Here is a 25555-nt window from a genome sequence, read left to right as displayed (position 1 = left end):
TGGTAATAACACCCAATATCACAGTACAACAAACATACCAAAACATGTGTTGCACTTTATTAAAATAAAATCAAAGAATTAACATAGCAATTATGTTCTAATAAAGATATAAACACAAAATCACTTAGGTCATTCAAGAGTTCTCACCAAGTAAGCTACACAACACCTTGTTAAACATATAAACTCTTAAAATAAATATACTCAAGTCTCAATATAACTTTATTTCTAAAACTCCTATTTTTTCTGGTCTTACATACTCCGATGCTAAAGTCAATAAAGATTTGGTTGTTCAAGCAATTAATATTATTAAATGCAATCACCTAGCTCTTAGTCTCAAAATTGTATTTATGGTTTTCGGAATGAGTTTTGGATTAACGACAGTCTAATTATAGTCCTATTGCTGATAATTACATTTTGTTCTAAGCTAATTAGTGTTAGTAGTAATTTTAATACTTGGATTATTCGGTCTATCAATGATAGTTGACCATTCGACCACTTGTCTACAGTTGATCATCCGACCTTACGGTAAAAATTATAAAAACAAAATATTTATAAATGAGTAACCCACTAACTCATCAACATGTGGTTGATTAATATACCTTAAAAAATTTAAACTCACTAAAAAGTGAGTTGGATTAAGTTGACAAATTTTTAGCTCTATTCATAATGAATTGACATGTGTGAATCGTTCACTTTGACATCTTAATTATTAAACAAATATTTTCCTCGCATGAACCTATTTTATATTTTGTTATTATTAACTCTTAATCATAATAATGGATTTTTAACTTTTCTCTAAGAAAATAATTATGTATCTAAAATAAAACGCTTTTAGCATTGTGATATTTTCATTGTGTTTCACATGTTCGAACTTATTTTTAAGGTTTCTTCTGATTGTTGCATGATTGAATTATAATGTCATATTTTTATATCAGTGCTTGGTGGATGATATGCATATATATGATTATGGAAAGTTAATGCCATGAGATTACATGTATGTTCAGAGAGACAGTTATCTAGGTGTTAATCTCACATAGTGTTAGTATTTATTTTTATTAATAATCTAATTCAGGTGAAAGTATCATATGATGAAAAATCAATGAAAATAATTGTACATCATATACAAAGAAGGAACTCTACAAAGGATTATTGTAATTATACTATAAACAAGTTAATATCCAAACATATCTTAATCAGAAATCAAATATTAATCCCAAGTGGAAATATTTAATGCATTAGTGCAAAATATATATTTTATACTTATAAAAATTTAGCAGCTATAGAAAGTAATACAGTGACAGTTTCGTAAATATAAAAAAACTTTTTTATACCACTTACAATAAAAGTAGATATAAAAAGTTTTTTTATACCTATATTAATATCGGAGGAGGTATAAATTATTCATTTACACCGGTTAAATATTAGAAGACGTATAGATTATTTTACCTATTCAGTTTATTTTTCCCGCGATACTTTCTTTTTTCTGCGCAAAACTTCATCTCGGTTCAGTCGTGTTAAGGTGGTTGGGTAGAGCTTTTTGTTCCCATTTCAAGTTGTTTGCCTTTCTCATGTGTGTTTCTCATCTTCTTTTTCACTTTGAAGTTGTTCTGAACTTTTGTACATTTCTCAAAAGCAGAAGTAACGTCAGAAGCAGGATTTCTCAGCATCGTCTTCCACACTTGTAGTGGCTCGAGAGCTCATCCTTCACCATCACAGAGCATCTTCATCACTTTCAGGTTAGGATTTCTCCCGCATTTCCTCATTTCCTCATATTCCACCGATTATAATCACATTCTACCAATAGTAATCCCTTTCCACCGTTTAAAACCTCTTTTCCACTGATCAATTGGTCCATTCTAGGATTCCATGGTTCCTTCACGGTTTTGCATTGATTAAAGAAGTTCTCTTGAGGGGCGTGTGCTACCAGGAAAGAGCTCTTACAACTCAGAGAGGTATTTTTTAAGTTATTGCTTCTTTAATGTTATGGTTAATTAATTATACTTTCTCCTGAAGAAATATTTTTATTGCATCTGTTCCCTAGATGTTATTCTTTTCCTTTTAATTTTTATTGCATTTGGTCTTTACTAAGAAGATCAAGAAAGCCATATGAAGAATGCTATTTAAGAAAACAGAACAGACTAAATATTGCACATAAACAAACCAATCATATAGGTAAATTGTTAACTCCCCTTACCAATATTTCAAGCCAAAATATCTCTCCCCCTAACCTTTTATTCTATGTCTAACTTGATGCCCTTGGTGCAAAGATCTCCAGACTCTGTCTCGAAACTCCTCCACGGTTACTCTATTTTCTCTCATTCTTTCTTTCTTTTTTTTCCTCTATGCTTCCTCTAATATAACCCTAACAATATATCCCATCTATCTAGAATAAATTCCCTAAATCTCCTAATGATAGAATTTCAAACTTTGCTTTTATCTTGTTACCAAATCCCTTTTCTTCTCCTTTCAAAAGCACCCTTTTATGCACAAAAAACAAAGTTTTGCACTTATCTGCTAAAAAGAAAGGGTCCTGATATTTTGACACCATAAATTTAACACCATTTTGACACTACCACGTGGCGACCTAGGATTGGTTCAATTTTAATTTTTTTAAAAATTGAATTTGTGACATCACTACAGAGGATCTGATTTCAAATTTTGATTTTCACTTTTGCCCATGACCTGTTTCATTAGAATGAAACGTTCTCTTTGTTCTCATTTCTCCGTTTGACTATCGTTGTCATCGTTCTTGCCATCCTTCGATTTCTCCATCTCATTTCTTCTCATTCCGGTGTGGTTGTGGCCTTCGTTCTTGTCATCGCTGACGCTATCCTCATCGTTGTTGTCTTCGCGATGTTGTGTGTGTCTTCGACAAGCCATGGATGCTTCCAGTGAGCAGGGTCCTTCGACGACCAAAGTAAGTTTGTTGTTCGTTTCGTACGTTTTGTTTGTGGGTATTTGGTGGTTGTTTCTTTCCTTGGTCCATTCAGTTTTTGGGTAGTTGGACTTGTTCGTTTTGGTTTCGTTCAAGTAATAAGGTAAAATTTTTCTTCGTAGTCCGTTTGTCGAAAGCGAAAAATGGCCATTCCTTTTTTGGGTATTTTTTTGTTAAGTTTGTAGTTGTTCTTTTTTTTAGGGTTTTGAAATTTTTGTAGTTTCGTTTGTGGTTGTTGCAGTTGACGGTTCGACACTCCTTTTCCACGAACTATATTTCAACTTTGAACAAGCAATTGACACAGGAGCACCAAGCATTGATCTCTAGGACTCCTTTTTGTTGGTTCCTTGATTTGAGTCCTAAAGTAAGACTAGCGAGGAATATATTGAGTGAATTAATGGTGAAGTGGGTTGATTCCAATGGTTGTTTTTTAATCAGAGTTAAAGTAGTCCCTATGACTGAGAAGGACTTTTGTTTGGGTCTGGGGTTGAGTACTGATGGTAAGGATTTTAACTTGAAAGAAAATTATAAAAGAAGTTCATGTGTTAAATATGTAGGCAAAGACACAAAAGATTTGGAGTTGGTTTACAAATATATGATGAGGAAACGTAAGAAGAAGATTCCTTGTTTTGATTTTTGTAGCTTGTATATATTAGTTGGGATATCTGAGTTATTATTTCCGAATCGTAGTGGAAGAGTGTTTCCACTTTTGTATGAAATTGTTGATAATTTAAGTGGGTTGGGTAATTTTTGTTGGGGTAGTTTAGTGTATCGTTATTTGGTACGTAGTTTGTGCAATGTTTTAGATGGTTTGAAGAAAGGAAATGACACAAGTAACGTTTACATTGATGGATGTACTTACATGCTGCAGGTAATTTGAGTTCATTCATATTTTATTGTGCATTGTAGATTGAATTGTATTTTTGAGTAGCAGTTGTGATGATGAATTTTGTGTAGGTTTGGTTTTGCGAGAATTTTATACCTCCCAAAGGTCAAATACATAAATCTCCTAGAATATTGCATTGGATGAAAGTACATTTGGGAGACAACGTTGTGAAAAAATCTTTCGAGAGTGGTAAGGTATGATATTTATTGTTTGAGTGATTTATGTTATCATATATGTGTTGGTGGTATGGTATGATCTGTTGAATTTCAGGTTGATCATGAGTTTGATGTTGGTGTAATGAATGATGACAAGGATGAGCAACCAAGCCTGAAAACGAAAGTTGAGAAATTGCCTTCAGCAAAGAAAATATTGAAACGAAAACTCAAAGGCAGTGTTATGCGTACCATGGAGCATCAGCAAAATCTAGTTGCGGAGCTTAGAAGGGAGGTTCTTCAGTTGGAGGAAGAGGTTGCTTATGAGAAAGCTAGATGAAGAAGAGCAGAGGAAGATGGACAGAGTGTGCCCCGTGAAGATCCTTCGTTCTCCCCGAGAGGCATTTCCCCGGGAGGCATGTCCACTGATCCAGCTCGAATGAAGACTTTTGTGAGGATGGGGGTCGCGAAGGCAGTTCAAGAGCAGAGCTCTTCAAACTCCTTTTACTGGAACTCTAAGAATAAAATATGTGTGACATTATTATACGTTTGTTTAGAGATTATTTAGTTTAACTAGTAGTAGTCTTATTTTTGACAAATGTTTTATTGTGGACAAATGTGTTTTGTAATTTCAATTGTAATGTTATCGTTGACAGATGTTACATTGAACTATCATTGTTTCACATTGTATTATAGTTTAATGAATGAGTAATGTTATTGAAATTGGGAAATAATGTTACCATTTAGTTGTTAAATATTAAACTTGACAGATTGTTTTATTGTTCATGGACCTAATGGACATAGGAAACATTTTGTGTTGAATATACAAAACTCGTTCAAACCACTCTACTTAGGTTGTTGAAATCTCTAATGTGGATGAATTCCTTTATCCCTAAACATGAACTCCAACATTGTTAACTCAGTTTTGCAACCATTTTCCTCAACATGCATTAGAATTCATGGGAAAGAATGACAGATATAACACTTGGTCCCCTGTGTTATTAAAACTGGTCCCTTCAGTTGAACTTTCTGTACAAATTCTCCATTTCACACGCATAATTGTTTACAGTGGCCTGTAAACGATTACTAGGGTCTTTTTTCAACAACAAGTCAATCCAATCTACTTAGGTTGCTTAAATCACTAACAAGGCTGAATTCCTTGAACCTTGGGTTGGCAAAATAGACCTCCAACAATCTCAACTCAGTTTAACAACCATTTTCCTCAACATGCATTGGAATTCATGGGAAAGAATGACAGATATTACACTTGGTCCCCTGTGTTATAAAAGTTGGTTCCTTCAGTTGAACTTTTTGTACAAATTCTCCATTTCACTCGCGTAATGGTTTACAGTGGCCTATAAACGTTTACCAGAGCCTTTTTACAACCACAAGTCAATCCAATCCACTTAGGTTGCTCAAATCACAAACAAGGCTGAATTCCTTGAACCTTGGGTGGGCATAATAGACCTCCAACACTCTCAACTCAGTTTAGCAACCATTTTCCTCAACATGCATTGGAATTCATGGGAAAGAATGACAGGATATCACACTTGGTACCCTGTGTTATAAAAATTGGTCCCTTCAGTTGAACTTTCTGTACAAAATCTCCATTTCATTCGCGTAATCGTTTGCAGTGGTCTGTAAACGATTACCATGACCTTTTTTCAACCACAAGTCAAACCACTCCACTTAGGTTGCTCAAATGACTAACATGGCTGAATTCCTTGAACCTTGGGTGGCCAAAATAGAACTCCAACACTCTTAACTCAGTTTAGCAACCATTTTCCTCAACATGCATTGGAATTCATGGGAAAGAATGACAAATATCACACTTGGTCCCCTGTGTTATAAAAACTGGTCCCTTCAGTTGAACCTTCTGTACAAATTCTCCATTTCACTCGCATAATCGTTTACAGTGGCCTGTAAACGTTTACCAGGGCCTTTTTACAACCACAAGTCAATCCAATCCACTTAGGTTGCTCAAATCATTAACAAGGTTGAATTCCTTGAACCTTAGGTGGGCAAAATAGACCTTCAACACTCTTAACTCAGTTTAGCAACCTTTTTCCTCAACATGCATTGGAATTCATGGGAAAGAATGACAGATATCACACTTGGTCCTCTGTGTTATAAAAACTGGTCCCTTCAGTTGAACTTTCTGTACAAAATCTTCATTTCATTCGCGTAATCGTTTACAGTGGCTTGTAAACGATTTCCAGGGCCTTTTTTCAACCACAAGTCAAACCACTCCACTTAGGTTGCTTAAATGTCTAACATGGTTGAATTCCTTGAACCTTGGGTGGCCAAAATAGACCTCCAACACTCTCAACTCAGTTTAGCAACCATTTTCCTCAACATGCATTGGAATTCATGGGAAAGAATGACAGATATCACACTTGGTCCTCTGTGTTATAAAAACTGGTCCCTTCAGTTGAACTTTATGTACAAATTCTCCATTTCACTCGCATAATCGTGTACCGTGTCCTGTAAACGATTTCCAGGGCCTTTTTTCAACCACAAGTCTAATCACTCCACTTAGGTTGCTCAAATGTGGAATTGTTTGTAAACATTGGATTGTTTTATGTTGTTTTTGTTGTTTGGGTGTGTGTTGGGTGTGGAGAATTGAATTTGGGGAGCCCAAGTTGCATTAAGGAAGTAGATCTGTTGACTAAAACTAGTTGCTTCAATTCCTTCATCAATTGCACTGAAAAAATGAACTTGTAAACATTTACATGATGAGGGTAAACGATTACGCGACAAAACTAGGTAAAGTGTTCTATATATACTTCCGTCATGGCCATTCAGACCCAACTAAATTTAACATATTTGTAAGTCCATTAATTTTATTGATATTTTATTTTTTTCACTTATGATGTCTTTTGTCTTTTTCAATCAAATTTTCCCATAACAAGGAATTCAATTTGTTGCAAATTATACAAGGTTAATCATGGATGCATGAGAAGACCTTGTTTATGAGGATAATGTGCTTGAATCGTTTCTTAAAAATGTGATGGTTCTGCATCACTTATACCTGGTCTAGCAGGCAATGTTCAGGCAACTATGTTGAACATAACAAACACTGAAGAACCTAAATCCACACAAGAATTTGCTCTTGAAGAGTCTAAGGCAACATTTGAGTGAGATTTCAACTCAAATGCTTGGAAATGAGAACAAATGTTTATTGAACACCACAGTAAAAGTTTTCTTTTTAACACCATAGCCAGAAATGCTTGTCATATGAAGTTTGATATTCTCTTCACATGACTTGCTCAACTCCCAAACATTTACCTACAGTGTTAAGGGCAAATGTGCACAAAAATGTTAGGTTTCGCGAAACAAGAATAAAATCTCTCTACTGGACATTAGGTTACTCTTTGAACACTTCCACTTACCAAAAGAACCAAAACAATGAGACAATGACAACGACACACAACAAAGAGATGAGCGAGAGAGAGTAATGCTTTACCAGTTCGACAGAGAACAAAGCCAACAACGATACAACAATGCTTCACAAAGCAGAGATAGAGAGCGGTGACTTTACCACTTCGAAGAGAACAATGCTTTGAACCGAGAGATAGACCACAATGGCTTCAATGGAGAATAAGCGAGACAACGAAAGACCGACCACCCTCAAGCGAGAGAGAGACCTTCACAGGACAACGAGCGAGACAAGGAAAGAGATGACACCCTAACCCCAAGAGAACAAAGGATCAGATCTTGGAAGAAAGAACCATTCCCACGAATGAAAAGAAACCGCGAAATGAAAATTTGGTTTTTTCCTTTCCAAATATGCCCTTGCCTCAGTCTTTCTTTTCATTTTTTTTATTACAAATGTCCCAATCAGATTTTGACACCTGGCCAATGTCAAAATTGTATCAAATTTCGATGTTGAAATATCATTTTGCAAAAAAAAATAAAATAAGAAAGCCATAAACCCATTCTTATATAAAAAATAAAAGAAAACCTATTAATTAAAATATCTTTTTATCAATCACATTAATTAAATTCTATATTAACTTTCACAAATTTAACTTTTAAAATTTTACTTTCAAATTCTTGAAATAAAAACACTTAATTTATTTTTAAATTTTTTTCAGATCAATTTGTTCTCTGAAATTCATTCTGACATCTAAACGCCCGTTAAAGTTTAAAAGATGCTGACAAGACATTATAAAAAGAAAAAAAAAATCCACATATGTGTGCAGTCTCCCTCCACCCACCAAGTCTTTCTTTACACTTATTTTATTTTATTATTTAGCTTACAATTATTTCTTACTCTATTCATCGTTGTATATGTATTCAACTTGTTGAATCCCTGGTTCAAGCTACCATGGGAAACTCGCAAGCCAAAAAGCGTCACATTCCATCCCCCACCGTAACCAGAAACCTGTCACCACAACTACGGCCGTCGTCGTCGCCGGAATCATCAAGAAAACCACCGCGAGAGCCACCACCGGCGCAACACCACGGTTCTGGAAAGCTATCTGCGAAAGAGAAATACGCTCTGATTCCTGATAACTTCACTACGCTTGAACAGGTTCTTTCCGCTTACTTACTCTTCTTCTTTCAGTTAATAGTTTCAATTTATGCTATTTGTTCAAAATCTTGTTGATTAATTGCATGACAAAACTATGTTTTTGAAAGTTTTTAATTTATATCTCATAAATATCTTTTCAAAATACTTGTTCAAACAAAAATTTCTAATTTTATTTTGTCAACTCAAATCAAATTTGGGCGTTGGCTGAAGAAGAAAAGTTTGCCCTGGAGTGGATATTATCAGACAGATATTTTTGGGTCAAAATCTAGATCGGTTCCCTCTTATTACGCTTCAAATAATAAATTTAATTACTGTTATTATTAGTAGTACTAGATTTTTATTAAAATTAAATAGCACTTTATCAAGTATATATATATATATATATATATATATATATATATATATATATATATATATATATATATATATATATATATTAAAATAAAAAAAATTGAATCCAAATGTGTCATAGGTTTTTTGATATACCTCTCAATGTATATAATTTCTCTTATTGATTCCTATTTTCTCTTCTTTGCGCTGTTATTTTCTGAATACTTTATTTTGAGGTAAAAGAATTTCCAAATTAATTTAAGCTTTGTTTTAAAACTATCAACTAAAAAGTAAATTTAAAATAAAAAAATTATTCAAAGTGAAAACATTATTTTAGTAAATTTGAACAGCCTTTTTAGTTATTAGACACAAAATTTATTTTATATTGTTTATTCTTTTATAAATTACGATTTTTTGTACTATTTAATAATCATAAAAGCTTTTTTTAAAATCTAAGTTTTATTACAATTAAAATAAATAAAATTATTTTTTTAAAAACTGAAAATAAAGTAGATTATATACATACATACAAATATATATATATATATATATATATATATATATATATATATATTTGTATGTATGTATATATATAAATTAATTAATTAAAATTTTTAAATAAAATGTGTGATCTTCAATTTTATTGAAAAATATCAATTTATTTATTTTATTTTAAATATAGAATTGAAAATAAGAATAAAAAAAATCCATCATACAAATGACGAAACGTTAGGCAAAAGCTAATTAAGGTCGAAACGCATGTTTTGAGGATAATCTACTTTTTAAGCTAAAAAAAGAAAGTTTGGCAGGTTGGGGTATTGCTTTTTTTAGTAATATTAAAGAAAAAAAATTCAGCATTTTAAAAGTATAATTTTTAATTTTCTAATTTAGAAATTAGCTTTTTAATAAGTAATTAAAAAATTAAAATATATTATTGTTTTCATTTAACCTTTTTGTTTAAAAATTTAAAGTAATTTAATTAGTTATAAATAAATGAGTACAACCATGCATTTATGATTTAACCTATTCGCTATTTTCAAATAAAATGACTTTTGTTTAATTTAAAAGAATATAATTTCGTGCCCCGGTTTATGATGGATTTTTTTTTTAAACCACCATCTTAAAGAATATTAATATCCTTTTCATATGATTTAAAAAGCTGTACGTAGTTATTATATACCACTTCGTATAAATTTTAAGAATTAATTATTTTAAATGCTCGCGTGAAGTGATCTAAAGCAATATTAATTCATAAAATGAGAAATGTAGTATAGTATAAGAAATTTTCAACGGCAAGCGCATTTAGAACGCTCAACTCAAACATATATCCTTTAAGTTTCAAATTAATTTTAAATGAAATCAATTTAAAAAAAAAAAAATTACATTGCAAATAAATTTTAAATTATTTATGTAAACTTTTTTTATTGCCCAAAAAATCCTTCTTTATGGCCCCATCTTCCGTCGTACTTCTGTCTCTTTCATTATAAATGGAGGTGCAACTAGTATTTAATGTGAGTTGATCAGGGCTTTTATATTACTTTGAAAAGAGTTCTCGAAATGAATTAAAATTGATGAGGATAATCATCATGTATTTCAGTCCAATTGGATTAAGAAAGAATACATATTTTTAATCGGACGAAAAATAAATTTAATTAAGAATTCGGCTCATCTAAATTAAATAATTGAATTAGTTTATGAACTAATTTATAAATTTTAAAAATTAATATATTAAAAAATTAAAATTTTTAATTTTTAAATATATTTAAATTATATTATATTTTTTATGATTTAAAATTATTTTTAGAATTTAACCCAATTTTAAATTATATTTAAATTAAATTTTATTTAAATTTTAAATAAAATATGTTTATGATTTTTTAAATTAAAAATTGTAATTAAGTGATATCTAAGCAATAATTTATGATGAGTCAAATTAATTTGAATTTTTTTAATTCGATAATAAATGAATCACTTAGTGACTATTAAGCTGGGCCGAGTGATCCTGACCGCTCTTCTTTAAAAGTATAATATTTATGAAAATTTGATAGTATTTTTTTATCGTAATTTTTTTTATCGAATATTTTGTTTTTAAATTAGGTTGCAGCGTTGTTGATGACAATAATATTAATAGTTACTTTTTAAAATTTTATTTTATAGATTTATAATTTTTCTAAACTTAAAAATATATTTTAAATATTAATTTTATTTAAATGTTATTGGTGTAATTTAAAATATCACTTTAAAACATGTACGGAAATATCTTAATTGGATAAGAACTAAAATTCTAATTTTAATAAACTAGGAAAAAAACTATAAAATATATATAAGTTTTATTATTTTAAAATTCTACTATTAAAATAGCTTTAATAAGTCCGGTTGGATTGGATTTGAATCCAACAAATGTAGATTTAATATTTTAAAATATATATTTATCTATTTAATTTATTAGATTAATTAGATTTAATTTATTTGTATTGTAAGTTTGTTCGGTCAGGTTTTTTAAATTAAATATTTTAGTAAAATAGTAATTTTTATTACAAATAAATGTCATAAAAATAATTAATTTCTCTAAAAAAGATATGTATAATTTTAATAATAATTATTAAAATGAATTATAATTTTATATAATTTATTACTAAATTTTAATAAAATAATATGATATTAAAAATCAAATTTATAGCATATTTAAAAATTTATAGATATTAAAATATAAAGTTAGATTGAGTAAATATTCATACAAATTATATTCTGATATTCGAATACAATGATAATGATTTATTTTATTTAATTTTATTTATCTAACACTACCTACTTATTCAATTCCATTTAACTGTATGTTTAAATTTACTTTAGTTATTTTGGATTTGGATATCGATTTTTTCCCAGACGCATTCGAAAGGTAATCCAATCTCAATATCCACTAGCTAGAATATGTTTATGAAACGCGTTTTCATCATTAGAAAGTAGAAAAATGGTGATAACCTGTGCACTGGCAAAGTAGTGTTGAAACCTATAACATGAAAAAAGAACTACAAATTTCACTGACCATAGTGGACTGAAAAGTGAAAACTACTTTTGGAGCTATAAAATGAAATAGAACTTCAAATTACTATTTCCATAACTGTTGTTTGCTTGGGATAATAAGAACTAAAATTTTAACTAAAATAAATTATTAGTAAATATTTTTTCCATTATTATCTAAAGTATCTTTTAATGAATCATGGAAAACTTAAGGAGGAATTAATATTTTAAAATAACTACATGATGTGTTTATTCAGATTACATCACTGATACATGCAAATAAAAACTGAAAAAAAGTGTTGTAGTTATCTTCAATGATTAAATTCAAATAAAAAAGGGTCATTGAGAATAGAAAAAAAGATATTGTAGGAAGGACAAATGATAAAAATGAGTATTTAATGTTTAAAAATTAATTCTAATTATCTTAAGTTTACTTAAATTAATATAATTAAATGTGTATTTAATGTTGAATAATTGTCATATATGTTTAATAAAGAAAAAAATAACATTAATATAATTAAATATAAATTTAGAAAATAAAAAATAAAAGATAAAAGATGATTTTTAAAATTAATTACATGTTAATGTTAACTTTTTCAATAAACATATCTATCAATTACTTAAAATTGATAGGTATTATTTAATTGAATAGTTATATTTGGTTGTGACTCACGTGGTTAGATATGAGACTTTATAATCTTTTTTAAATGGGACCACTTCTGACTTAGTAGAAGGTGAATTACCTTGGTCGTCTTTGTTCTTTATTATTTTGTCAAGTTTAAGAAAAAAAGAAAATAACTATTTTGTCAAGTTTTTAAATTATTATATTTATTGACCGAAATTAAGTATGATTTTATTTGATTTTTTACCATATTTAATTTATAATGCATATTTACTGAACCAATCTCACACGGTTCATTATATGTAGGTTACAACTGCCTTGAGGAACGAAGGTTTAGAATCATCAAATCTTGTTCTTGGAATTGATTTTACGAAAAGTAATGAATGGACTGGTAAGTAGAATATAACCAAAAATCAACTTAGTAATTTTATACCGTTTAAGATGAAATTAAGACATAATTGAAAACTAAAATTAGCGTGAAAATGTATGGTTTTTGGTTTTACATTGAATTTGGTTAATATTTCCTTTTGGAATGATTGCTTTTTGACTGTTTTCCTACAAAGCCAATGCATTCATGTTGTTATTGAAGGAAGTATCTCATTCAACAATAAAAGCCTACATGCTATTGGAAATACACCTAACCCGTATGAGAAAGCCATATCTATCATTGGCAAGACTCTGGCTCCGTTTGATGATGACAACTTGATTCCTTGTTTTGGCTTTGGTGATGGTAAGGCCTAATCCTTATTGCTGAACATGTATAGAAGAAAGTTAGTTTTCCAATATGAAAATGGTTCAACTTCTGTATCTAAACAGCCACCACTCATGATCAAGAAGTGTTTAGCTTTCACACTGATCATTCATCTTGCCATGGATTTGAGGAAGTTTTGGCTTGTTATCAAAAAGTTGTTCCAAACTTAAAACTTTCAGGTGATTTTCATCTCAGCTTATTGTGTTCTTATTTCAACCACTTAGCTCAATACGACGTAAGTAATTGACTACTTGCTGATTAAAGACTGTTCTACCTGTTGATATATATTTCAGACGCTAAGTGTTGAACTACATTTGAAAGGCTTAAATAAGTTGTCTGGTCACAATCCATAGTCTTGCAATTTTTTACTGTAGTCGATTTCCGGGCTATTTAATTGTTTGACATTGGAATCAAAATTTATCTCAATGACATTAATGGTACATTTCAGAAAATTATGAAAATTACTTCTCTCATAATTGTTTTATTATTGTCACTAGAAAGTTACAACTATTTCCTTGTGTAAAAAGATGACACGTGCACAATGCTTTGCTCGAAAGAATAATACGAGGTTTACACCTTATTTATATATTTTGATCTAGTCTTATTTCTAGAAGTGGGTTTTTCGATGCACTCCCACACCCATGAAGGAATATCTTAAACGTGAGATTAAATATTTTTGAATGATCGAACAAGTCCCAATAAGTCTTGTTAGGATAATATTTTTTATATGGCTGTGATACCATATTAGTAAGCAAGTCTATGTCTAATTCAACCTTAAAAAGTCTATGTCTAATTCAACCTTACAAAGTCTATGTCTAATTCGCCTTATTTGTAGTTGACGTGGGATCTTCAACACATCCAATCATGTTGAGGAATAAACATCTTGAGTATGAGATTAGATATTTGTGGTTGTCCAACGAGAGTCTAATAGCGCTGGCATAACAGGTAGCATGTAGACACTTGCATTTGAACAAATCGTAATATAACATTATTTCTATTCTACATTTTGAAAATAGAGCATAAAGCATAATAATGTATCAAGATTGGTTTAGTATAATCTTGTTTAGGTTCCTAGTTGTTAAGCCACTGGTAAGTGTACCGGATCGTTATCAGGTAATATAATTGGTAAACCCAATATCGTTCTTCCCAAAGGACTCTTAGGCCTTATTTTTCATGTAAACAAATCGTGTAAGACTTGAGAAAAGAATTAAGTTGGTGTTTGTATGCAAAGAGAGAAATAAACATGCAAATGCAGTTGATTCAATTGGCTTTGAAAAACTATGGATGAATGGTGTTGTTGGGGTTTACAATTTCATCTTATCTACTCTCATATATCTACTCTTCTTATTTACTTCACTTATTTATTCAATTGCCATGCAAACTTTCTAGCCTACCCTTAACCCAATCCCTTGGTGAAAAAAGCGTATTATTAATTACCGGCTTGCTATCCCTAGCCTTCCCTAGTAACCAATAATGCAATGTGATCGGAAGCAAATACAAATGATCATCCTACCCCTATCCCTAGGCGGTATTAGCATAATCAAGGAATTTCTCACCAGTTCATGACATTACCGTATGTCCCGATATCGATAAAGACAAATAACTTTTAATGAATGAGTTAAACAATAAAAGCACTAAGCAAAGATGAGAATCCAACAATTGATAAACAAGTATATGACAAGCATATGAAATAAATAAGAATTTGAAGATATGAGAGTTTCAAAAGATTACATTGTTCCCCAACAACAAAGGGTTTAGTTCACCATAATCATGGTGAAACTAGATGAAATATGATGAAAGAATAGAAGAAATAACCCTAAACTTGGTAGATTGGAGCCTAAGCATCCAAGGAACCTCCTCGAAGGTGTGTGGAATAGCTTTGGACATTTCTCTCTGCCAAAAGAATCCCCTTTTGATTCACACTGGGGCTATATATAAGCCCAAAAAGATAACAGAAAGATTACAGAATCTAGCTAATAAAAACAGACAACCGCCCTGGCGCCTAAGTTCACTGCTCAACGGTTTCTCTCTTGCCGCTTTGACCGCTCAGCGGTCAGTTTTGCCGTTGAGTGGTTTTCCTCTAATCGCTCTAAGCGCTCAGCGGACCATTCTGGCGCTCAGCGGCTCACTTGACCCTTCTTTTCATCATTTTTCTCCTTCTTTCATGGGTCTAAGTCCACCTTACTTCACTTCCATCTTTAATTCCTCTAAAACCCTGCAAAACAATGTAAAAAAGCATAATATCGCTAAAACCAACTTTTGACTCTCCCAAGACACAACTAAGTGTTTTACTTGATTGAAGCTCATTCTAAGCCATAAAGGATGTGTTTTACTATCAAATTTAAGTATGAAAATAACGGTTTTTGGACCCTTATCACTAGTCCGTCTAACCTTTTTTCTAGAGCATTTGGTAGAAGATATGCATCTTTCAATGATGTAGAGAGTAAAGTGTCTAGTGCTTTAACATCTACCATGACTAAAGCGTGAAACACTGTTCACATAACTTTTGTGCTTGTTTAGTGCATTTCACAGAAGTTAGTTACAGGAGTTATATTGTTATGTATAGGAACCTGTAACGACAATGAATAACTAAATTTAAGTTGTAATCTATCAGCATAATGAATTTTGTTGTGGATGTAGATTAAAGTTTGTCACTTCTATTGAATCACATTTTTTTCTCTGATTTTTTCTTATTCGTCATTGTCTATCTTCTACATTTTATGTTTGCAATATCATCTATGTTATCGAATTAGTGTTTGTGTTGGTAGATGCTTTTGTAGTGAATTTATTCAGGCTATTCCCTAACAAACTGGTGTGGTGAATGTGGATTTCAATCATTATGACTTTCAAAAAAGTTTGAGGTTTAAAGATTAACTGGTTTGAGTGATTTCAGATTGTGATAGTTGAAGATGCATGTTCTTTTGATTTAGCAAGGTCTCCTTGAAGCTCTAGAAGGTGAATCTAAACTTGACATAGCGATGACACAAAAAGGACAAGAAAATGTTATTGGAGCAGGCTCACAATGTGATTGTTCTTGGTCTCGATGACAAAATGTTGAGGTAAGTCCCGAAGTAGAGAAGACTGCATTATGACTATGGACAAAGCTTGAGAGTTTGTACTCGATGAAGTTTCTGGTAAATCATTTATATTTGAAGTAGTTGCACTTATATGAGATGAGTAGTGAAAAGGAAATTAGCAAACAATTGGATGAATTCAATAAGTTGATTCTTGAACCAAAGAATATTGATGGTGAGGATTAGGCATTGTTGGTGGTGTTTGTTGACCGAGACACTTGATCATTTCAAGGAAATCTTGTTGCATGGAAGAGAGACTCTCTCTCTTGAGGAAATTCAGACAACTTTGAGTTCGATAGAGTTTAACGAGAAATTTGATGTTAAGGTGTCTAGTGTTGGAGACGACCTTCTAGTAAAGGGAAGAATGTCTACAAGTGATGATAGATGAGATAGATGGAGATCGAAGTCAAGGTCACACAATGGTAGAGGCACATCATCTATCAAATGTTTCCATCGCAAAAAGGAAGATTCTACCAAAAGGTTCTGTCCTGGGAGACAGAAGAAAACTAACAACTTCGATAGATCATTTGGATCTGGTAGACTGTCTAGTTTTGATAGACTGTCTATGTCAAGTGAAATCACTATACTGGGAGACCATTACAAATCATCAAAGGTCCTTATGGTGTCTAGCATATTAATGATTGTGAGTGGATAATGGACTCTACTTGCTCATTCCACATGACACCTGGCCGTCTATGGTTCCAAGAGTTTACAGAACTTGAAAGAGATTTAATTCTCTTTAGTGATAACAAGTCCTATAAGATAATTGGAGTTAAAACCATTAAGTTTCATTTACATGATGGAACTGAGAGAGTTCTTTAAGATGTTAGGTTTGTACCCAACTTGAAATGTAACCTAATATCTCTTAATAAGTTTGAAAAGAAGGATATGTATTTGAAGGTGAGTGAGGAATGGTGAAGCTAATGAGGGGATCCATGATAGTGATGAGAGGCTTGAGGAAGAGTGGAAGGTACAATAATATTTGGCTCGGTATCTATTGTTGAGAAGAACGTCTTATCTAAGATCGCGTATGACATAGAAGGTTAGGTCATGGAAACAAGAAGCAAGACTTGTTTGACAGTTACAAAATTGAATAGTTGATAGTATGTGAACAATGCGTCCATGGTAAAGCTTGTAGAGTCCAATTTAATGTAGGAGAGCAGAGAATGAAGGTAACTCTGGATTACATTCATGCTGCCCTTTGAGGACGGTTTTCAACTCTATCACAATGTGGTACAAGATATTTCCAGATATTAGACAATTAATTGAGAAAGTTACAGATCTATGCCGAGAAGACCTAGACATAAAGCCTTTGAGAATTTCAAGAGCTGGAAATTTCTAATAGAGAACCAAACCGGTAAAATGTTGAAGAGATTCAAAATTGATAATGGTATTAAATTTCTTTTACAATTGTTCAACAGTTTATGTAAACAGAATGACAAAGAAAGACATCAAATGGTAGTTGATACTCAACAAAATGGTTTTGCCGAGAGATTTTGTTAGATTTCTTGGAACAAGAAATCCAGAACTAACACCAGAAAACAACAACACACAGGAACACCAAGAACAGTTTGTATAATTATTCTTGATGACAAAAAATACAAAGAATACAGCCCAAACACTTCCAAGGCAGACCTCTCCCTTCACAAAGGACAGTGGTCCTGTTACTAAGAAACAACAAAACAAAACATGTCTGTCCCTAGACCCTCCTTCCTCCTTATAAAGCTAACTCCTACCAGAACATACAACAGCCCTACCAGAACATACAACAACTAAACTCCTAACAGTCCTAATTGTCCCCATAACCCCTCCAAACATCTTATGACTTATATCTTTTAATTCCTTTTCCTCCTTTCATACACTCTTAAAGTCCTATCATTACTCACTGGCCTTTGAACAACCTTGTCCTCAAGGTTGAATTCTATAATTTTCTCCTTCATTGTCATTTCATCCACCCAGGTTGCAGCTTCCGGTCCTCCTTCCTACTACTCAATGAGTACTTGTGGCACTAGCTCTCCCTATATCTGATTTGGCCTTCTGTTTAGCACCTTGAGGGGCCAACAGACTGGCCCTCCACCTTGTAGGTCCTCTAGTAGCTCCCTTTCAACCTGTTGGGTCCCTATTGAAATTTAAGTTGTGACACATGAAAGATAGGGTGTATCCTGGCTATTTCTGGCAGCTGAACCCTAAATGCTACTGGCCTTACCTTATTGGTTACTTGGAAAGGACCATAATACCTGGCAAACAACTTGGGGTGCAATCTGGTAGGCATGGATGCTTGCCTATGGGGTCTGATCTTCAAGTATACCCAGTCCCCTTCCTTGGTCGTTGCGGGCCTCCTTTTCTTGTTGGCAAATTTAACTATTTGATCATGCGCCCTCTCTAAATGGTATCTTAGTTGTTTAAGGGCCTCGTCCATGTTCAACAACTCCTGTGCCATTGCTTCCACCACTGTTTCTCCTGGCACAAACTGAGGTAGATATGGTGGAGATCTCCCATACACCACCTCAAAGGGCATGCACTTCATTGAATCCTGATAGCTAGTGTTGTACCAATATTCTACCCATGGAAGAATATAATTCCAACTTTTAGGTTGTTCTGAAATAAAGCACCTTAGGTATATCTCTAGAATCTTATTGGGGACTTTTGTTTGTCCATCTGTTTTTGGATGGTAGGTAGTACTCATTAGCAACTTGGTGTCCTGAAGCCTAAACAACTCTTTCCAGAACAGACTAAGGAAAGTTGGGTCTCAGTCACTAACTATAGATGTGGGTATCCCATGTTTTTTGACTATGTCCCTCACAAATACCTCTGCTATAGATCTGGCCAAGTAAGGGTGCTTAATAGTGATGAAGTGCCTATATTTACTGAGCCTGTCTACCATAACTAGCACAGCATCATACCCGTTGGATTTTGGTAATCTGATAATGAAATCCATGTTGATTTCCTCCCACCCAGCCTAAGGAATGGGTAGATGTAGTAGTAATTCTTGGGGTGATGAAGCCAAGTACTTATGCTGCTGACATAACATGCATGCAACCATGAAATCGGTCACTGTCATTTTCATCCCGATCCAATAAAGCAATTGGGCCACCTTCCGATACGTTTTGTATACTTTTGAATGGCCCCCTATACGTGTGGCATGAAACTTTGCTAGCAACCTTGGGATCCATGCTGATTGGGCAGACAAAACCAATCTGCCCATGTAATGAAGGTGATCATGTTCCAGAGTATAAAGCTGGATGGGAGTTTGGGTCTTCCATTAATTCTTTTCTGATTTTTTGTAAGGCCAAGTCTCCTTCTACTTCTTTGAAGACTGCTTGGAACTCCTGCCAGAAGGGTTTGGCAATCACTCTCAGCTCCTTATCATCCTCCCCCTTCTCCTCCATCTTCATGGACAAGGCATCCGCCACCTTGTTAGAAGCCCCCGATCTCTATATGATCTCAAATTCATATCCCAACAGCTTAGCCAACCAGTTTTACTAGTTCTGAGTAGTGATCCTCTGTTCTAGGAGGTATCTTAGGCTCCTCTTATCCGTATGAACCAAAAGCTTTTGGCCTAGAAGGTATGGTCTCCAATGTTGGATGGCCAACATCAAGGCCATCAACTCTTTCTCATAAATCGACTTAGAGAGAGAAGATTCTAATAAAGACTTGCTGAAATACGCGATGCGCTTCTTATTTTGTAACAACACTGCCCCTACTCCCTTTCTAGAGGTATCACAATCTACGTGGAATATCTGTGAAAAGTAGGGTAGAGCCAAAGCTGGTGATGTGGTGATGGCCTCTTTTAAAGCTTGCATGGCCTCTGTGCTTTGGGAAGTCCAACTAAACTGCCCTTTCTTCAACAGGCCCATTAATGGCCGTGCTATCTTCCCGTAGTTTCAAATTATCCTTCTTTAATAACAAATAAGGCCTAGGAAACCCCTTAAAGCTTTAATGGTTTTTGGTATTGGCCATTCTAGCATAACTTCCACCTTATCTCTATCCATTTCCACCCTTAGTCCTGATATCAAATGGCCCAAATACCTAATTTGTCTCCTCTCGAACTTGCATTTCTTCTTATTGGCGAAGAACTGTTGCTGCCATAGTGTACTCAAAAGCGAAACCAATAGTTTGCTCCACCCTCCATACAAATGTAGGCTAGCTTCATCTTCTCTCGCTCCTATACGTTTTGTATTTCGAAGAACTTTTCCGCTCGCACAATCCAACCCATAGGATCAGTGCCTTCAAAGGTATGCAACTCCACACGTTTCATCCAATTTCTATGGACGTCTCCACGCTCTTCCTCCACGTCGTCGTCGGAGCCTTCCCTTTGCCTCTGCCTCTCCCGACCTCCATTGACCGAGTCGCGACTATCCTCGAATCTCCTTCCCTGGTTCCCTTCTCTTCTCTCAAGAACGCAATCCAAATCTTGGGCCATCCCTCGCATCTCCGCTCTGAATTCCTCCATCGTCATTTAGATGGCGTCAAACCTTGCCTTCCATTTCGCACAACACCACAGTATGAGATCCAGCAGGTCGGACCAATCTTGTTAGATCTCTTTTATCAAGATTTCTAACAACACACTCCTCACACACCAAAACTAACATAGACAGCAAAAGAAAGTATGTTTATTGCCGTATAACTCCTATATTTATAGTGAACGACTCTAACTGTCAATAGCCCACTATCTTAACTGTCAACAACCCTTCCCGCTTTCTTTCTCCTTTCATACACTTTTAGAGCTCTATTAATGTCACCTTACAAACCAGCAAAGAAATATCCTATAACTGCTCCTCTGTTAATTCTGCAGTTTGGGCTACCAACATGTCAAACTCCTGGATATAATCTTCCATTTTCCCCTTTTGTCTGTTAGCTTCTCAAAAACCGAGCCTCTCTCCAAATCTCCTAATCAATGCCTCTATTAAATCTTCCCAAGAAGGGTTCTTGGTTTTCTTTTTCTAGAATCGAAACCAGTAACTTGCTCCCCCTTCCATGCTAATGTAAGCCAATCTCATCTTCTCCTTGGCTGTGACATTTTGTATATCAAAGAACTTCTCAGCCTTGGATATCCATCCTACCGGATCTATTCCCTCAAAAGTAGGTAACTCTACCCTCTTCATCTAACCTTTTTGTATTTCTTCTCTTTCATCCTCCAGTTCCTCTTCCGGTTCCTCCTTTCTTCCAAGTCTGTCTCCATTAACCGACCCTTGGCTTCCATCAGAACTCCTATCCTGGTTCCTGTTTTTACGCCCTAGAACCCTGGTCAATTCTTTGAGTTCTTGATGAATTTCCCTGGTTTCCTCCCTTAGTTCTTCCACTGCTCTTTCTAATGTGCTGACTCTTCCCTCTATTTCTTTCTCTCTTCAATGCTCCGGCAGACCAATTAGTAGATTTCCTGGAACAAGAAATCTAGAACTCACACCAGAAAACACCAACACACACAGAGGAACACTAAGAACAATATGTATTATTATTCTTGATGACAAGAATACAAAGAATACAGCTTGAACACTTCCAAGGGAGACCTCTCCCTTCACATAGGATGCAATGGTCCTATCACTAAGAAACAACAAACAAAACATGTCTGTCCCTGGACCCCCCTTCCTCCTTATAAAGCTAACTCCTACCAGAACATACAATAGCCCTACCAAAACATACAACAACTAACCTCCTAACAGTCCTAACTGTCCCCATAACCCCTTCTAACATCTTATTACTTATTTCTTTTAATTCCTTTTCCTCCTTTCATACACTCTCAAAGTCCTATCAGATTCAATAAGATTATACTTGAATGAGTAAGATGTATGATTCTAAGTGTTGGAGTTCAAAAGGTATTTTGGGCTGGAGCTACATCGACAGTTACCTATCTAGTTAATAATTGTCCCCCAACGACACTCTAAATGAAGAATTCTGAAGAAATTTGGTTAAGAAGTATATCATCAATTGGGACGTTGTCTTCAATGAGACATAGATGGGTCATAAGCCAAGGGTTTTAAAATGTGGAAGTGAATGTTGTTGTGATGATGAGAGGGAAAACTTGGGACCAAAGATAAAGCATTTGGTTTCTTACAAAGTGAAGATTTAGATGATTTGGAAGACAAACAAATGAGATTCTAATGAAGATGGAATTGTTAATGGCTATATTATTGCCAGATATAGAACAAGGGGAACGATTATATGAAATAGTAAAAGAGATGAGGGGAAATCTCCCTTATGTGTCTGTGTATACACATAGGGTAATGTATTTATAATAATAAGAGTGTGGGCTAAGCCCAAATACAAATGAACATGTAAATGAAATAAACACAATATCTAACAATATCTAACAGATTAGAACTTGGAAAAGGTATGGATTTGCAAAGTTTATTGCATGTTCCTTAGTAGCTGCATGTGAGATGCTAGGAAATGAGCCTTAAAGTGTATCGTCTGCCCTTACAAGTAACAAGACTCAATGGTTAAATGCCATAAATGAGAAGATGAAGTCACTTCATCTAAATAGTACCTGGACTCTGGTTAGTAGACTTGTGGATTCTAGGTTGGTCAATTGTAAATGGATTTCTATACGAAGACTTAAAGGAGACTATCTAGATGAAGCAACTAGATGGATTTAAGGTAGGAGACAAGAATGATTATGTTTTTAAGCTAAACAAATTCTTGTATGTACTGAAACAATTGTCGAGGCAATAAAACAAACAGTTTGACAAGTTCATTGTGATTATCGGCTTTGAATAGTAGAAGATGTTTCATTATATTATTGTATGTTGACGACATTCTAATAGCTGGCAATAGTAAGCCTAAGGTTGAGTAGGTTAAACCTAAAGTTGAATGGTGAATTCGATATGAAGGATCCGGGAACTACTAGAAAGATTTTCGGAATTGAGATCATTAAACGAAGTGAATTGAAATTTCAGGAGACCTACCTAAAAAAATCCTTGACAAGTTTGGGATGACAAACTCAAAAACTTGTTTCCAGGCCTCTTGCGTCATGTTATAAGTTGAGTAATGAACAATCTTCTAAGATAGTGGAGGAATGAAGTTATATGAATGATATTCCATATGCAAACGTTGTTGGTTTTATGTTGTATGCAATGATTTGCACTTGTTCTGATATGAGACGAAGGTGAGTCTCGCTCAGGTTTTATGTTGAATCAAGGTGGGGATTTGTGAAGATTAGTTCTGTAATATCTTGTTCAGGTCCTTAGATAGTCTACCTTCTTTTATAGCATCTACTAGGAGATATGCATCAAGCGCTTTAGAATCTATTGAAACTTTTGCAACCATGTGACCTTTCACTCACAAGTAGAAAATGTTGTTCACGTTACTTCTCTGCTTTTTTAGGCACATTTAACGAAAATTAGTTATGATAAATGTTATTTTTTGAGTGATTTTTCCTTCGTCTATCTTCTAAGGTTTATGTTTGCGGTCTCATCTTTTTTAATGAATTGGTGGTTGTGTTGGTAGATGCTTTTGAAGTGAGTTTGTTGCGGCTATTCCGCAGCATAAGACATCAAGTTAAAACGTGGTATATTTTAATTCGGATAAGTGGAACCTGAAGCAATGATGATTCATAATTTAATGCAATGAATTGTGGAGAAGAATATTGTTTGTGTTGACAATGCAAGAATGCTCATTATATGGACAAATCATCGAATGAAATCATTCCTTAGTTACTAATATAAAACATAACACTGGTAAACTTAAGGCTATAGCCATGGCTGAAGAAATATCTATGTTTTTGTTTGAAGGACCAACTTCTTATGCTCCAGTGATTGAGGCTGCAATAGACATAGTCGAGCAAAGTCATGGCCAATTCCATGTGTTAGTTATTGTTGCAGATGGCCAGGTAAATAATATTAATTGTGTTTGTAAGCATGTGATACTATTCCCATCTTTATTTGATGTTGTTCAAATATTGAAGGTTACGACAAGCGGTGACGATGGAGAACTAAGTCCACAAGAAGCAAGAACTATCAAAGCAATAGCTGATGCAAGGTAAAAATGTAACAGAAAAGAAATATCTCTAAAAGCAAATTCAAAAAGTCATAGAAAAGTGGAAGTTAGCCTCATCTACAAGACCTATAATCATCTTCTTCCAATATAAGAGAAGTATTTTGTTGACAAAACATGGATTGTTCAGCAACATATAGTTCTGAAGGATCTGAAAACTTTATACCTTAAACTTTTAAATTGGATGTGTAATCAAACTTTTTATGTTAATTGCTTGTAGCCTATTCATAGGAATCTTCCTAGTGTTTTACTTGACCAATTCCTTAAATTTCTGTTTTCTACCTTTTTCTGATGTCAGTTCATATCCCCTGTCTATTATTCTGGTTGGAGTTGGTGATGGACCTTGGGATGACATGAAGAAGTTCGATGACAAGATTCCGGTTCGCGACTTTGACAATTTCCAGGTATGAAATCAACACGAAATTGTGAATGGCTGCAATTTCTTTGTTTGTAATAGTAAAATAATCTCCCTTTTATTGCAGTTTGTTAACTTCACTGACATAATGTCTAAGAAATCAAGCTCCTCTGAAAAAGAAGCTGCTTTTGCTCTGGCTGCTCTAATGGAGATACCTTTCCAATATAAAGCAGCCATTGAACTAGGACTACTAGGGTTGGTCCCTTATATACTTTCATTACATGAAAAGTGAAAACATTTGCAACATATTTTGGTCCATTTTGGAGACAGATTTCTCAGAAGCAAAGTGGTTTTCTTTCAGGTGACTATTTGTTACAATGTCTGTTTTATGGATATTTATTGTTTTTTTTTTCTTCTCTCTGTTTTTTTTTTGGACAAAGTCGAGTAACAGGAAGGTCAAATAAAATTGTTCCGAGACCTCCTCCAGCTCCTTATTCTAGGCTTGTGCCACCAGCTCGTGTTCTCAGCAATAATCCAACTTTCATGGATGATGAGAGAAATCAAATGGTACAAATAAGATTGAAACCTAGATGATTCATTATATTCTCCTTTATCACTTTCTAGTTTGTCAAACTATTAAACAAAGTAACATGTTTTGGTTACTCCTCTGTAGTTAACACTTTCTCAACTTATCTAAACCTTTTTGTGTCACAAAACCTCTAAATTTTGAGTTGAAGATATCAATTCTTATACCCACAATTTTTATTTTATGCTTCTAATGACATAGAAAGTTTTGTGGGTAGGCTGAGAAAAAGGTTACAAAACTGTAATTTATGCCTTATATTTGTGTGTATTATATATATATATATATATATATATATATATATATATATATATATA

At 33.6% G+C, this 25555-nt stretch overlaps 1 protein-coding gene across 1 annotated transcript in view; it reads left to right on the top strand.

Annotated features, from left to right (window-relative positions):
* The first annotated feature begins 8210 nt into the window (after window positions 1-8210).
* LOC106752958 (E3 ubiquitin-protein ligase RGLG4) overlaps window positions 8211-25555 on the top strand; it is an 18609-nt gene continuing 1264 nt past the window's right edge. Inside the window, exons 1-9 of the mRNA XM_014634741.2 lie at window positions 8211-8510; window positions 12790-12874; window positions 13073-13213; window positions 13300-13413; window positions 24039-24136; window positions 24212-24285; window positions 24599-24704; window positions 24783-24910; window positions 25096-25222. Coding sequence (XP_014490227.1) covers window positions 8304-8510; window positions 12790-12874; window positions 13073-13213; window positions 13300-13413; window positions 24039-24136; window positions 24212-24285; window positions 24599-24704; window positions 24783-24910; window positions 25096-25222 — 1080 coding nt within the window. The 5' untranslated portion in view covers window positions 8211-8303. The remainder of the gene's footprint in view (window positions 8511-12789; window positions 12875-13072; window positions 13214-13299; window positions 13414-24038; window positions 24137-24211; window positions 24286-24598; window positions 24705-24782; window positions 24911-25095; window positions 25223-25555) is intronic.

Source organism: Vigna radiata, unplaced genomic scaffold, assembly GCF_000741045.1.
Source record: "Vigna radiata var. radiata cultivar VC1973A unplaced genomic scaffold, Vradiata_ver6 scaffold_129, whole genome shotgun sequence".
Classification (NCBI taxonomy): Eukaryota; Viridiplantae; Streptophyta; class Magnoliopsida; order Fabales; family Fabaceae; genus Vigna; species Vigna radiata.
The sequence above is the reverse complement of the archived record's forward strand: the minus strand, read 5'-3'. Positions and strand labels throughout refer to the sequence as shown.